The sequence below is a fragment of the Mustela nigripes genome, chromosome 12 (genome assembly GCF_022355385.1).
Source record: "Mustela nigripes isolate SB6536 chromosome 12, MUSNIG.SB6536, whole genome shotgun sequence".
NCBI classification, from domain to species: domain Eukaryota; kingdom Metazoa; phylum Chordata; class Mammalia; order Carnivora; family Mustelidae; genus Mustela; species Mustela nigripes.
The window spans coordinates 365,619-381,352 of record NC_081568.1 but is presented as its reverse complement, the minus strand read 5'-3'; the positions used below and the strand labels follow the sequence as shown (position 1 = coordinate 381,352).

The 15,734-nt window shown below is 57.0% G+C and overlaps 1 protein-coding gene across 5 annotated transcripts in view; it reads right to left on the bottom strand.

Annotated features, from left to right (window-relative positions):
• The window catches only part of CEP72 (centrosomal protein 72), a 31,925-nt gene extending 27,634 nt beyond the window's left edge, over positions 1-4,291 (bottom strand). For 3 of the 5 annotated variants that reach the window (XM_059416805.1, XM_059416802.1, XM_059416803.1), the window contains exon 1: positions 4,165-4,291. In XM_059416805.1, the coding sequence (XP_059272788.1) occupies positions 4,165-4,273 (109 nt within the window). In that variant the 5' untranslated portion in view covers positions 4,274-4,291. Of the gene's footprint in view, positions 1-3,073; positions 3,581-4,164 lie in introns of those variants that run through there. The other 2 variants (XM_059416804.1, XM_059416806.1) reach the window with 2 other exon arrangements.
• Positions 4,292-15,734: the final 11,443 nt, after the last annotated feature.

Here is a 15,734-nt window from a genome sequence, read left to right as displayed (position 1 = left end):
TCAACGCGCAGCCAGTAAGTAAATGTTGCTACAATAATAAGTTTCTGTAATCAAAAAGACAGTTTGGGTCTAGGCACATCAACACTTCCTCAGGAATATTTATGTTTTAAAACACATCTCAGTCAAATTTAAAATTGATTTGTGGGCCTCCAGTTCCACACAAGACAGAATAGACCCATCTCACCCTACTTCTACTCGTGTCCTATGCCTAACTCCCTGGAAACCAAGGTATGAAACAAGCACCAGACCCCTCGGGAGGGTGGGGAACGGGAGCCCCACTGTCTAGGGACCTCCAGAAAACCATCAAGCGGTGAGGGCCCTGCGTTGCTCTATTTTGTCGTCCACACATCGCAGTCTGAGGGCCAACGAAGCTGGCCACCCAGAACGGCCAATGGACTCTGACTAGCACAGAAGGGTAAGCCCTTGGGCCATGGGAGGAGGATGAGGATGGGTGCCTTGCAGCACAGGACCCTGACGTGAGCCCCACACTAGCTCAGCACCCAGTAAAAAAATGCACCATACATCTGCCTTGCACCGTGGACGGCACCGAGAAAGCATGAGTGGACCCCGACGCCTACCCCGGCTGGCCCACAGGCATGCGCGGAGTGTGTATGTGACAGGATGCTGGCCGCCACCTCAGCCGTGAGGCAGCACCCACTCAGTGCCAACACTGCAATGAGATTTACAAAAGAAAAAGCCTCTTAATACCCAAAATGTCCACAACGCAATACAAAGTGACCAAAAACTGAAAAAAAATCTCAATTCGAATGAGGAAAACAATCAACAGACACCAACATAGAAATGACAAGAGTCAGAACTTTTTAACAAGAATTTTAAAGGAATGCCTGGGGGGCTCAGCGGGTTAAGTCACCTTTGGCTCAGGTCATGATCCCAGGGTTTTGGGATCAAGTCCCGCATCGGGCTCTCTGCTCTGCGGGGAGCCTGCTTCCCCCTCTCTCTCTGCCTGCCTCTCTGCCTACTTGTGATCTCTGTCTCTTTGTGTCAAATAAATAAATAAGGTCTTAAAAAAAAAAAGAATTTTAAAGCAATAGTTCAATGAACAATTATCAACATTCTTGAAACAAACGATAAATAGGAAGTCTTGGCTAAAAAGCAGAAAACATAAAGAAAACAAACAGCAATTTCAGAAACGTGAAATACAATAAGTGAATCAAAAGCACTGTGCAGAAGCAGCTCAGTAACAGGAGGAGACGACAGAAGCCAAAATCCAGAGTAAATGCAGCAACATATTGATCGAAATTGTTTTACTTGACCAGCAGAGAGAAGACACTTAAAAAAAATAAAAATAAAAAGAGCAGAGCCTCAAGGGTCCGCAGAAAAAGATCTAACATTCCTGTCACAACAGGTCCCAGTGCAGTTCCAATTAGAGTTCCAAGAAGAAGGGAAAGTGTGACAAAGAAGAAAAAATTTTAACAATTAAAGAAATAATAGCTGAAAACTTATCAGATTTGGCAAAGGACATACAGGTACATATTCCAGTATCTGAGAAAACCACAAACAGAATAAAGACCAAAAAAAAAAAAAAAAAAGCCCAGATACATCAGAAATAAACTTCTAAAAACTAAGAACAGTGGAAGAATCTCGAAAGCAACCAGAAAAGGCATTACTGGTAGAGAAAACTACTCACAGGACAGGGGACTATGCTTCAGAACCAAGGAGGCCTGAAGGAAGGGCCCCACATTTCCCAAGTGCTGAAAGAAAAGAACTTTCAACCCAGAACTCTGTATCCGCCAAAAACAGTCTTAGGGACTGAGGTGACATACGGTGTTTTCGAGTGAAGAAACACAGACGTTTCACCAGCACAGCCGTCCTACGGCAACTGCTGCAGAGATCTCTTCCAGCACAGAGGAGGATAAAAGAAGAAAACCCAAAGCCCCAGGAATGAAGAACGAATAATGAAACAGGGAAACACGTAGTAACAATGTTTCCTCTAGAGTTATTTAACATGTTGGATGACTGTAAAAGAAAAGGGAAAACAACTAATGTGGTTTCCAAGGCATCCAGAGAAAATACTTAAGACAACTAAATTATGAAAGATAAAAAAGAAAAAGGAAACATTGCTTATAAAGTTTCTACGTTTTGCTTAACGGGGTAAAATGTCCACACAAGCAGACTGTGTTAAGTTATACAAATACACTGTGATTTATGAACCACCATTACAAACACTATACAAAGAGCTAAGCTCCAAACTCTGATAGATAACTCAAAACGGAAACTAAGAAAAGTCAAGCCCCAGGAAGGCAGGAAACTAAAGAAGAACAAGACAGTAGGAAACAAACCATGCCACGGCGAGCTCAGCTGTCCCGCACCAACAATCCACCTCACGGAAAGGGTCCAAGCACACTCCATAAAACGGATTGGCAGGGTCACTAAAAATGAACCCACCACCCACTGCCGACAAGAACCTCATTTCAAACAGTGCCACGGGCCAGGCTTAGATTAAAGGGACACGGATGGGGACGGAGGTGCCCTGAAAACTGGAACCAAGGAAAGCTGGAGCAGCTACAGTGGCAGACGCCGCACCAAGAACGTCACGGGGGAGAACCGGGAGCACCACCGGCTTGCGGGCTCTCTCCACATCCCCGGGCCCTAACCCTCACCCGGCTTCAGACAGCACAGCTCCAACACCCAGGACGCAGTGCAAGAGGGACCGACCAATTCAGGCTCCGGGCGAGGGGCTGCCCCGTCCCCTGCCCCGCATCCGGGCAGCTGCCGGGCGGGAAATCAACCAGGATCCAGAAGAATCACCTCATTATCAGCCAACAGGATCCGACCCGCATTTGCAGGAAACTCCGGGCGCCCCGAGAGCGCACCTGGACCATTCACCAGCGCAGACCGGACGGTGAACCGAACACGCCTGGACAGATATACACAGAGAATCGCACGGAGAACCCCCCCCCCCCCAAGAGCGCACAGGCCGAAGAGGACTTCTCAAGGAAAGCTCCCAACCCCGCCGAGCTAGCGGGAAGGTGACAGTGTGAGTCACGGCCCGGTGTCCGGGCGGGAAACCGCAGGCCTGCGTCGCCGTCGCCCTCTCCGCGCCGGACCCTACCCAAGCAGGAGCGCCCGCGTGGGGGGGCGGGCGCCGGCCGGGACCCCCGCTCCGCTCGGGTCGCGATCTCAGGGAGGCGGGTCCGGCCCCTCCGGCCCTGCGCTGGGCGCTCCGCTCCCCTCCCGCGTCCCCGTCTCCAGGGTAAACCCCGCGCGGAGTGCGCGGCAACAGACGCAGAGCGCGTGGCGTCTCCGGCTAGCGACACGGCGACACACGCATCCCCGGGGCCGGTCGCAGGCGTCTCCCAGGCCTGCGCGGACGGCACGACCGACCTCCGGACTCGGACCGGCGAACCCGGCGCACGCGCGAGCCCGACGCCTTCTCCCGAGGGTCGGTCCCAGCGCCCGCCACAGCCCCCAGCCCCAAAGGAAGCGGCACGAGCGCGTCCCCCGGCGGACAAGCGACACGTGCCCTCGGGGCGCCGCAGGGACAGGCCTCTCCGGGCCACACCGCACGCCGGCCGCCCGCCAGGTCCGCCGCGCACACAGCGTAGGGTCCCGGAACGCCCCGAGCCCCGCGACCCAGGAGCCCCGCGACCCAGGAGCCCCGCGACCGCGGGCGGCCGCACCCCTGGAGGCGCCGACCGAAACCGCCTCCCGGGGTGGAGCGCGGGCGGGACGTGCGGGAGGCTCGGCATTTCCGCCCGACCTCAGGGTCCGGGGTGGGGTCCGCGCGGGCACCCCCGGGGGCGCGGAGGAGTCCGCTCGTCCCCGCTCCCCTCCGTCTCCCCATCAAAGCGAACCAAACCGATCGCGATCTTGAAAACACGTTTTAAATAGAAGAAAACCCGCGGACTCTCTCGGCCCGCCCCGGGGCTCCCCCACCGCGCCCCCGCTCGGCCCCCTGTCCCCGCCCCCACCGCGACCCCGGCCCCACTCCGGGCCCCGCCCCCCGCGGTCCCCGCCCCACCCGGCCCCCCGCGGACCCCGCCCCCCGGCGGCTCCCCGCCCCCTCTGACCCCCGGCGCCCCGCCCCCCGCGGACCCCCTTCTTCCCCGCCCCCCGCCTTCGGGACGGTTCGGGAAGAGCGCGGTCAGGACGGCGCGCTCTGGTCCGACCCCGTCTGCGGACGCCGCGGCGGGAAGCTCGCACCCTCCGCCGGCCCGCACCGCCGCGCACCCAGGTCGTGGTGAGGCGCCAGGCCGCTCTTCTCCCGGATCTTCTCCTCACGCAGCACCAGCCGCGGGCCCGCGGGCGCCATACTTTCAAACGACAAGCACCTGCGCTGGCGCCTGCGCGGTGGGGCCGCGGCAGAGCCGCGAGGGGCGGGGTCCGGGGTCAGGGGCGGGGTCCGGGCCGAGGGGCGGGGTCCGGGCCGGTGGGCGGGGTCCGGGCCGGTGGGCGGGGCGAGTCGAAGCTGGCGTTGGCCTTCGAGTGGGCCTGCCAGACTCAAGCGGTCCTCTGCCCTCAGTGGGAGGGGTGCTGTCCCCCGGGAAAGCCCGCCAGCCCGTGGGTTCCCTGCCTCACCCGGGACCCCACACGTGGGGTCACTCGGAGGCGGCCCGTGAAGTCTGGGGCCCGAGCGTGGTGCTCGCCCACTGACCGATAGTTGGTGGCAGGCGCGTCCCTCTAGGACCTTTACGGAGCATTGTGAGCAGCACTTGAGGTCTGCAGGGTTCGGGGAAGACCCTGTCCGTGTCCGAATGTGCCTCAACCAGCCTGAACCGTGGGGTCACCCCTGCCTCCCCATCTCCTGCTGTCTGGAGCAGGAGACACCCCTGCTACCCTTCACCCCAGATGTCACCGGCCTATCAGCAAAGTCCCCTGGCATGTCCCTGCCTGGGTGGTAGCATAGAGGTGGAGGGCGGAGGTAAGGGGTGTGTGGGCACTGGAGGCTTACAGCGGGGTTAGAGGCAGGAGGTATAGGGGAGGGGTGGGGGTGCGCACAGCAGGGAGGGGTACAGGGTACCCCAACTCTGCTAGGCGGCGCAGGGCTTCAAGCTTGGCCTCCCTGGGCCCTCGTGCTGCTCAGTGTTTATGGGGACTCGCAAGCCTGCTTCGGGAGTGTCCCGTAACTGACCAAGATGTCACTCCAGTGCTGCCCGTGCTTCCCTTTCCACGGACTTGGGCATGTCCCAGGCCCCGTGGGGGCCCCACACCAGGTCTGCTGAGTGGAAGTTTGTGCAGGCAAGAAACTTAGAAACTGACCCGACAGCCTGGCTTTAGAAGCCTACAGAGGCAAGCAAAAGGCTTCCGTTGGCCCCCAGCAGAGGGAAGTAGCTGGTCAGGGCACAGCCAGGACACCCAGCGCTCCCGGCTCTCCCAGTGGTCAGTTCGGGTGGGCGGGGACCTCTGCACTTGCCCCGTGGGACAGCACCACACAGAGTCAATGTTTCTGTTACGATAGAAGTGCCAATAGAACTTCAAAAATCATGTTTTCTGCTTCTGAAGGTATTGCATATTCATTGCAGAAAAGATGCAAAATACCGGAGAACAAAGACTGACTATTCCACCACATCGAAACCGCCAAGGTTAACACTTTGACATGGATCCCGCAAGTGTGTCTCCCAAGCCTGTATATACTCAATGACAGTGAGATGGTGCTGACCGCTCTCTTAGGCAGATACATATCTATTTTTTACTCTGTATGAACTCTATGTAACTAAATATTCTTCACCATCATTTATCAAACATCATTTTTAATGGTCATATGGACACTGAATCAAACCCAGGTTTATGTGACCCATCTTCTGTTCTGGACCTGCCACCTGCCTCCGTTTGTTTACGGGGATGAATCTAGGGGGTATTATTTTGGAGTTCCTTTTGAACTGCTTTGAAGCGAGCCAGGAATGTTGGCGCTGGGAGCTGGCCCCAGGCAACCAGGGAGCAGGAAGAATGCACTGAGGGGGAGTGGGGATCCGGGAAGGGTCTCAGCCCCTGGCTCAGACAGCCCCACCCCACCCCGAGGGGACAGCCCAAAGCCCCATGGCATCCTCTCCTGGGTCCTGTCACAGCTGATTGCATTGGACTGGGTCTTCGACAGGTATGTGAGACCCACCGAGGGAACACACCCCTGCCCGGCTCAGCACCTGCCCACCCAGATGACCCCCAGGTACTGCCTTTGAACCCTGCGGGTGCCTTTATCCAGCTCCTCCTGTGGTCCCAACTGCCCTGGGAGCTTAAAATTTGGAGAGGTGCTTGTGACTGGTGCAGGGGGCTCATGGAGAAGCTTTGGGGGGGCCTGGGTGGCCATGCACTGGAGATAGCAGTGGAGAGCCCCTCCTGCACACCAAGCTCCCCACTGCATGCAGCCTTCCACAGCTTTCGAGAACATTCCAGGAAGGCTTCCAGGCCTCTTAGCCTCAATCTCCAAACTACACGCAGCAACTGAAGTGTCATTCATCCAGGGAGGAGACCAGAGAAGGAGACAGAGTAACTGGAGGGTGGGTCCACGTCCGGAGGGCTGGGCAGCTTGAGGATTCCCACGGGTGCTGGTAGTCTGAGACCTAAACTATGGCAGTCCTTGCCCAGGCAGGGGTGAGGGCTGGAGCAGGCCTGCAATGTGCTCCAGGGGGAAAGGGGGCAGTTTCCCATTTTGCCCCCAGGCGGAGCTCAGCCCCGCGCTGGGAACCAGGAGGGGCCGGGGGATGCTCCCTGTGTGCTCCTGGGGCGTTCTGCCAGCTGCCGTGGGGTGTGTCTTCTCCGTCCAGCCGGTTTTCAGGGGTGTTTTGGGGGCTCACGAGAGCACCCTGACCTCATACCTGGCAAATCTTAACACAGAGAATGGGCTGGTGCCACCCCTTCTGTCGGTGCAGCGTCGCCAGCGGTGTGGACGAGGAGTTGGGGGGGTCTCCCGGCGGGCTGGGGGTCAGGCTGGGGCGGCGTCGGCCCCGGGCCAGGAGCAAGTCCAGCTGTGCGGACTCCGCGTGTCTTTGGTAAGTGATTCTGCCCCCCGTTTCTGGGAAGGTGAGAGTTCAGAATGGGTAGTGCAGGGCCCCTGCTGGCTGGACCTGCAGCTCTAGGGTACCTCTCCTGAGACCGTGGGGTTCTGGTCCTGTTGCAGGAGTCCCCGACGGCACTCAGCTAGACCACCCTTCATGGGCTATAAGGACCCTGGGTGTCTCCCGACCCCGGGGCCAGGACACCAGCATCTGTACGGAACGTAAATGAAGCCGGAGGGGGCAGGCGGGTCCACCCTGGGGAGGTGGAGGCAGGGCCCTGTCTCACCTGGAGCGTGTGAACGTCTGTCAAGAGTTGATCTGATCAGGGGTCAGGTAAGACGCAAGGCCTGCAGGACACACGGCGGGAACCCTGAGGCAGGCGAGCTCAGCACGGCTGATTAGCACCCAGCCCCGACGCTCAGGTGCTGCTCAGCTCCCACGAGCCCGGGTGGGATTGGTTCCTGTCTGTGTCCTGCCCGAGACCCCTGCTTCCACGCTCTAGCCCTGGAGCCCAGCAAGTGTCCCCCAGCCCCCATCTCCATCCATGGGGTGGGTGCTCCATGTCCCCAAGTCACCCCTGCGCCGGTCAGGGAGAGAGAGGAAGAGGAGCCACCATTCACTACAGTGGCCAACACCTAAAAACCGAGATTTCTCAGAAAGAGGGGTCTTCCAGTTTGTTCTGGAAGTGGGGACCCGAGACAACAGGGCCTATGTGCACTGGCACAGTGTGGGGCAAAGCAGCAGTCACCTCATAAGGAAGGCCGAGAGCCCCTCAGGCCTCTGAGCCATGACCCTCACCTGGAGGCCAGGGGCCCTGCCCACCTTCTGGGACAGCCATGTCCACTCCCGGGACGCTACACCCCACAACCCCTGTGCCTTTGTCTTGCCGTGCACCTAGTGTCTTCCAAGTGGGAGCTGCCCCCGTGCCCCCCCCCGCCCCCCCCCTTCCTGCTCTCCTGCTTAACCGCCAGGAAGAGGTGCAGGGCCGAGTGAGGGACAGACCTTGGGTATAACCCCCTGCATCAGGTCTGGGGACCTGCAGCCTGCTGCCTGCCTCTGAGGCTCTAGCCAGCACAGGGTTCAGGGTCCCTCTGGACCAGGCGGGGTGTTGGCCACACAGAGCACCCCTGCCATCCTGGTCCTTCACCCAGGAGCCGAGGTCAGCCAGCCCTATCTGCTCCAGGCATCGGCCACCCCAGCTGGCAGGGGCAGGCAGATCCCTGCGCCACGCTGCCCGATGCAGGACACGGGTCCCTGTTGGGTTCAGAGCCATCACACGGCAGAGCTTAGCAGACCCAAGGAACAAAGTCAGGTGCTGCCCCTTTGTGTGGCCCATGAGTCCTGTGTGCCAGGACATGAGCAGCCCAGAGAGCAGGAGCGCTGCTGTGAGAGAAAGGCGTTCCTGCTGTGCAACGCAGCCTGTGGCGGGCTGTGGGGACCGTCCGCCTTGCTGAGCAGCGGGTCAGCCGGCCTGTGTACCAGCAAGGTGCCATGGCAGGCCCACGAGCTTGTGTGGCCAGGGCAAGCTGCCAGCTGAACCCCAGATTTCCCCGGCTCTAAAATATTCAGTGGGATTTTGAGGGAATCGGTGGTCCCTGCGTCTTCAGTTCGTCTCTCTCCATCGCCGACGGCAGAGAAGCTCTCTCCACGTCTTACGGCAGGACACTTCCGGCGGCCGAGAAGTCAGCCGGGGTCTGACTTTCTGGGGCATTTGGGGGTCAAGTTTTGATTTTTTAGAAAAAGTAAATGTGGGTGGCAGATGCCTTGCCCTCCTACTCCTGCCCGGAACACAGAGCTGGAGCCTGGAGTTGGACAATGAGGAGAACAAATGACGTGGCCGATGTGCCCGACCGCGGCTCCAGCCTCCTGGCTACAGGGCAGAACGGGGGCTTGGTGACTTGCCGCCACCCCGGGCAACCCCACCTGCCATCGCAGAGGACCCACGTGCGGCCCAGGCTGTGCCCCCGTGTGCTCCTGAGATGGCCTCACACGGTGGAGGTGCTGCCTTCCTGCCTGGAGGGGACACCCTCCCAGCGGAGGGGGCAGAGGTGGGCAGCACCCGCAGAGCGGTGGGGAGTGAGAGGAACTCCTGTGTCCCAAGTCTCAGTCGGAGGGAGGGTCCGGTGGGGTGGGCCGTCCCTCCTGCTGCTGTCGAGTGTGGGTCTGGCCTGGCCCTGACCCGGAGGCTTGTGTAGGTGATGGAGCAGATGGGGGCCAAGTACAAACAGAAGCTTGGAACCGGATTGACTGGTTTCCCAGCTGCTGAGTGGGGATGGTCCAGCAGCCAGGCCTCCTGCCCTTCCCGGTGCGCCTCGACCAGCTAAAGCAAACGCCGACGACCAGCGGGGCCTACGCTCGCCGCCGCGCGGACTGTACAGAAAACACGACAGAAGTGCAAGGTCTTACTGTGTACCTCAGAGAGCGCACCCGAGAGGGCCTTTAGAGAACATTTTATGGAACTAGAAGCCCTCTCCCCCGTCCCCCTGACAGAACCCGCGCTCCCTAGAGCCCCGGCTGTCTACAGCGAACAGAGTCTAAGGCTCCTGAGAGGAATTTCTCCGGGTTCTCCAGGGGCCCACATGCAATCGCACAGAAGCAGAAAAGAAGACACACAGAGAGACACCCCCCGCACCCCACGTGATGAGGGACCCCTGGGACCCAAGCGGCTGGGGGAGGCAGGAGGGACCCTCCCAGCCCCTCCAGAGGGGGCTCAGTCCTGCCGGAGACTTGAGCTCAGTCCTCAGGCCCGGAGCGGGAGCGTGAGTAGAGATGTGTGTTGTGTTGAGCCCCTCAGCGCAAGCTGACCTGTCACAGCAGCCACAGGGACCCCACGGACACACACGGCAAACTTAGCAGCAAGTTCAAACACAAAACAGCCTTAGCAGTCACCTTGATCAAGCCTCTCCTATGCAGAAAATTGATGTTCACAGATGTGAAATATTTTACCTGAGCTCCCAGGGCGGCCAGTCGCCTTTGTTTTCAAGGACACTGCTCTGCAGGGCTCTTGTCCAGGTGAGCTGCTCAGACACTGTCCCAGGGCGCTGCACCCTCTCACGGGTCAGGAGAGCTGGGGCAGGATGGGGACACCACACACCCAGGGGGGTGTCCCAGGACACGGGGTGGCAGGACCAACCTTGGGATGGGGTCCTCAGAGGAAAGCCTCACCCATGTGGCGGAGAAGAGGCTCTGACAGGGTCAGACTCCCCGGGGCTGTGCCACAGCCGGCGGGGGCATATGTTGTCTTGGTCAGTAGCCGTGAGGATCCCACCAGGAGCCCACGGGGCAGAAGCCCCCACTCTCCCATGCCCATTTTACAGGGGAGTGAACCGAGTCTCAAACAGGCAGCAAAACTTGCCAAGATCCACACCCATTTCTGCCTCAAGACCTCAGCTCTTTGCCGCGAATGAAGACACTTCCCAAAGGGACACAGCTCTGCGATGGACAGAGAGACCCCTGGGGGGCAGGGAGTGTCCCGTTGGAGCCCCCGGAGCCCCCTCACTCCAGGGAGGCCACCTGCCTCAGGACCGCAAGGAAAATGCTGCATTGTCTCCTGCGCTTATACGCTGTTCTCTACCTCATCCAACCTCAACAACCAGTTCCAGAGCTCAAAGGTCCCTTTTCAGTCGAGGAGCGAAAAGCAACACACTTTTAAAAATCAAGTAGGCGCACGCTTTTGCTCATTAAATAAATATTTTGACTCCGGACCCAGTCAATTTTTCAGACACAGAACAGTGAGTCACCTGTATGTAGCCCCGTGGCCCTTTCCCCCCGGAACTTTGAAGTCCCCACAAGGCGGCTGCACCTGGACCGTGGGTGGGGCCTGGCCCTGTCCGGCAGACACACACATGAGTTCTCACCCGTATCCCGGGCGTCTGGAAATCGGCTGTGGATCCACTAGCCCACCCCTCTTCTCGGAACCAGGGAGGGCTGTGCAGCACAACATGCCGTGCAGACACGAGCAGAGGGACAGAAGCCCCAGGAAAGGTCTGCCCGGGGACCCTTCCTGGCAGTTCCAGCCAGCCCCGACTCACCTTGCTTGCCGACGTCTCTCCGTTTCGCAGCTGCTGGCACCCGTGGACGGCGGGCGAGAGAGGCCCAGCCTTCCTTCTGCGGGAGAAGCCTTCGCTCACCCGTTCCACGGATGTTTATTGAGCCTGCTCACTCCACGGCCTGTCCTAGGTGCTGGGTCCCCGGTGGCCCTTTGGCAGGAGGGGGAAGGAATGCTGCAGTACGCCACAAGGTGAACTGTGCTATGGACACAAGAGAGTGGAACAGGACGGGAACATGGGTGCCGGGCACGGAGTGGTTTTCAGTACGCCCAGAAGAAACCTGACCCAGAAGGTGGCGTTTGTGCAAAGACCTGTCCACACCGGGGTTAGCTGCACCGGACAGGGTCCAAGCACAGGGATGAGTCAGGTGGGGGCCTGTGCAGGTGCTCTGGGGTCAGGTGGGCCGGCCAGGCCCGTGCATGCAGTCTCTCCCTCACCAACCCGGCCCCCCGCGACCAGCACAACCACCTCCTGAAACCGAAGTGCCAGACGAGAACTCACCCTCACCCTGCCTACCCCCGACTTCTTATCTGGAAGCATTCCTCCGCCAACCCCCAGGAAATCCACTTCCCCGCCTGATCTTCTGGCACGTTTGGTCTTTCTTCATGTCTGCGTGCACGCACAGGGTACCACACCGATGGTGGGTTTTACACAAAAAGGTGTTGAATTTCGTTTGCCTAAGTGCATGTCCATCAGTCATTCAGGTAGCCGACGTGGTGGTGTCGAGGAGGCGCGTGTTGGAACGGGCACGGGCAAGCTCTGGGAGCAAGTGATGCGGCGGGGACCCCAGACCGTGGGTGCTGGGTGGTGACTGACACCAATAAGAAGACAGAGTCAACTGGTGAGTTTAGTGTCCTTGTGTGGAAATGACCGTAGGTATCAGAAGAGTAAGTGAAGGTTTGGGTGGAGCCCGGGAGAAGCAGAGCAGACAAGGAACTGAAACACGTGCGGGCAGACGGCTCCGGCTTTCGTGGCTCTCAGCGCAGTCCCTCGCGCTTTCTTCGCTGGATCCGTGGTCTTTGCTGGTATCACTCGGATTCAACTGGTTCATCTTCTGATTCTTGAGGTCAGCTTGGAACTGGTTTGTGGGATAATTCCCAACCTACATGGACGGATGTCAATGCAGTCAGCACGGCAAAGACCGTGCTAGAAAACACATGGAAACCGCCATCTGATACTTCCTAAGGAGCCAAGGAGTGATGAAACGTGGCAGCTGCGGAAGAAGCAGTTTAGGAGCAGAACAGCCGAGGAGGGAAGGCTCCTGTCTGGGAGGTCGGCCCGCTGAACTCAGGGAAGAGTGGGAACTCCTCGTCCTCAGAGAAGCTGCTGTGGAGGCTGGACCACGGGAGGTCCCAGAAGACGCCCCCTCGGGAGGCACGTCGATGGCGCGCGAAGACGAGGTGGTGGGCCAGTGGGGCCAGCAGGACCCCCGCGCCCGCCCGCCCGTGCGCACGCCTGTCCCCAGCGCAGCCGCCGCAGCCCTCCAGCGAGCCGAAGCACGAAGGGCACGTCCAGAAGACTCTGCTGGAGGAGAAACAGCCCTCAAAGGTGCACAGTGAGAGAGGACATCAAGCAGTGGGAGCACGACCCAGAGTGACCAGCACTGAGGCAGTTAAAAAACGGGTGAACTTTACAGAAAAAGAGACATGATTGGGTCATAAGAGAAAACCAAGTCACTCCTAAAGGAAAGAAAACCAGAGCATCCTTTCTTTTTGCCAGAAAATAACGGACTGACATATTAAGATACTCAAGGAGCGAGCACATGGGCCAGGGGATTTCTATCGTGCCAGACCGACCTCAGTGTCAGCAGAAGGGCTGCAGGCCATGCGGAGCCCCTGCAACCTCGGGGACTCCCCGCCGGCATCAGCCAAGGTTGCCTTAAGAGCTAGATGAGCTGTCTTCAGCCCGGTGGGCGAGAGGCACGCTGAAGATGTTATAAAGACGCTTGCGTCACCATTTAAATGATAAAAACTGGGGGCGCCCGGGTGGCTCAGGCTGTGAAGCGTCTGCCTTCGGCTCAGGTCATGATCTCAGGGTCCTGGGATCGAGCCCCGCATCGGGCTCCCTGCTCAGCGGGGGGCCTGTTCCTCCCTCTGCTGCGCCCCCCCTCCACTGCTCTCTGTCTCTGACAAATAAATAAAATCTTCAAAAAGATAAAATAAAATAAAATAACTGTTCTTTTTGGGGACTCAGAAAGCTGGACTTGGTTTTGCTGTGAGTCACAGTTCGTGGGGCTCTGCACTGAAGAGCTCGCCGCAGACGATCGAAATGGCCGGGCCGGCGTCCACTGCAGAATCTGGACTCTGGTTTCAGATTCGAGATTGTAAACATAGAACGCGGGATTCGGAATCTGAACCCAGAACCTAATCTGACAACTGAGAAGCTGGATCCACACTGAGAACCGAAAGTACAGGCCGGGGTGCCAGGGCGCCTGGGGGCTCAGTCACTGGGCATCTGCCTTCTGCTCGGGTGGTGATCCCAAGGTCCTGGGATCGAGTCCTGCCCTGGGCGCCCTCTTGGCCAGGAGTCTGCTTCTCCTTCTGCCCTCCCACACTTGTGTTCTTTCTCTCTCTCTATCAAAAAGAAATAAATAAAATCTTAAAAGAGAAAGTATAGGCTGAGCTCTTAGTTGCAATTAGCAACATTTCTGAAACTTTAAGGAGTTATAGTTTCCTTTTCCTTTTATTTTGGTTAACTAATTTACATACACACGGTAAAGTTTACTTTTTTCCTAATAAAAAGAAACAATGAATTTCATCACTCCAGAAACTTCCCTTGTGGGGTCAAACGTCTCTGTGCCCCAAACTCCTGGGAACTCTCATCAGTTTCTCCATCTCTCTCTTTTGTGAAATGTCCCGAACAAGGAACCTTTCTGGACCTGCCCCCTTCGCTCAGCACGTCCGGTGTCTTTGGGTCCGTCCCAGTGTTTGCGCTTATGGACGGCTAGTTCTGCTCTTCTCCTCGCACGGGGTGGACGTGCGGCTCGCCCTGTTCACCGACTGAGAGAAAGTCAGTTGTTCCCATGTTTGGGTGACTATGAATAAAGCTGTTATAAATAGTTGCATATGGAATTTTCTGTGAGGTGAGTTCTCATTTCTCTAGGGTAAATGTGTGGCGACAGGACTGCTGAATCACAAGGTAAGTGAAGGTTTAATTTTCAAAGGAACTGCCACTTTTCGCGAGCAGCTGCACCACTTTCCGCTCCCGCGACCGTGGGATGAATGACAGTTCCAGATGCACAGCACGCTCACCCGAGCTTGGTCCTGTCAAGCGTTTTCTATTTCTTCCTTGCCATCTTGTATTCTCCCGTTGTGCGATTCTGACGGACGCAGAGTGAAACCACGTGGTGATGATCGTGTCGTGCAGACGTGTGTGTGGGTATCTGCTGTCCAAAATTCTCCGGGGAAGTGCCTGCTCACATCTCTTGCCTTGGTTTACAGGGTGTCCGGAACTGGTTTGGGTGTTCCCGACACAAAGGCTGTGCGGACGCCTGGCTCCTGGAGATTTCCCTTTAGCCTCTTCCTTGTCTTTTCAGCCTCCTACCAGTGCATTTGTAAAGCTTAGCTCGACTCTTGCGGGGTCCACCTCCCCCATCTTCTCTTGATGGTGTGAGCTCTCAGTGCCATGTCCAAGACTTCGATTTCTAAGCCAAAGTGAGAAAGTATTCTCCTTTGTTTTCCTCTAAACTGTTGTAGTTTTACCTTTTGCGTTTACATTTAGGGTCCCCTCTGCGTTCATTGTTCTTGATCAGTGCAGACGCGTTCATCAATGTTGACTTGCTCGCGTGTGGAGCTCCGGCGCTTTCTGCACTGTTTGGTGGAAAGACTACCCTTCCTCCCCTGGGTTCCTTGGCACTCACTGTAAAAGTCACTGGGCCGTACTCGTGTGGGTCTATTTCTAGAACCTCCCCTTCTTCCCAGTAATTTATACGTCTGCCCGTTTGCCAACACCAGGCTGTCTTTAGCACCTTCCCGGTAAGTCCTGAAATCAGGTAATGGGAGCCCTCCAAACTTGCTCACCTTTCTCAAAACCGATTTAGCTGAGCTAGTCCTTTGTCTTGCCGCGTAAGTTTTAGAACATGCTCCTTTTCATCTATTAAAAAAAAAAACTTCTCATGATTTTTGTTGGAATTGCATTATGTCTAGACATCCTCTCGGGGCATTATTGACCTTCTGCCTCTGCTAAGTCTTCCAGTCAATGCGCATGTTATAGCTCTTTACTTACTCCATTTGTTCCTGCGTCCAGCAGCAAATTGTGTTTTCAGCATAAAGATCCTGTTCATGTTCTCTTTTTTAATACGTATTTTTTCTTTTTTTAAAATTATTTTTATTAAAATGTAATGTATTATTTGCCCCAGGGGTACAGGTCTGTGAATCATCAGGCTTAAACACACTTCACAGCACTCCCTGTAGCACATACCTCTCCAATGTCCATCAGCCAACCACCCTCTCCCTACCCACCTCCCCCAACAACCCTCAGCTTGTTTCCTGAGATTAAGAGTCTCTTATGGTTTGTCTCCCTCCCGATCCCATCTTGTTTCATTGATTCCTTTCCTACCCCCCAAGTCCCCACGTTGCCTCTCAACTTCCTCATATCATATTCCTCATATGATAATTGTCTTTTTCTGATGGACTTATTTCACTCAGCATGATACCCTCTAGTTCCATCCATGTCATCGCAAATGGCAAGATTTCATTCATTCATTCATTCAAATGACAAGTATTCCATTGTG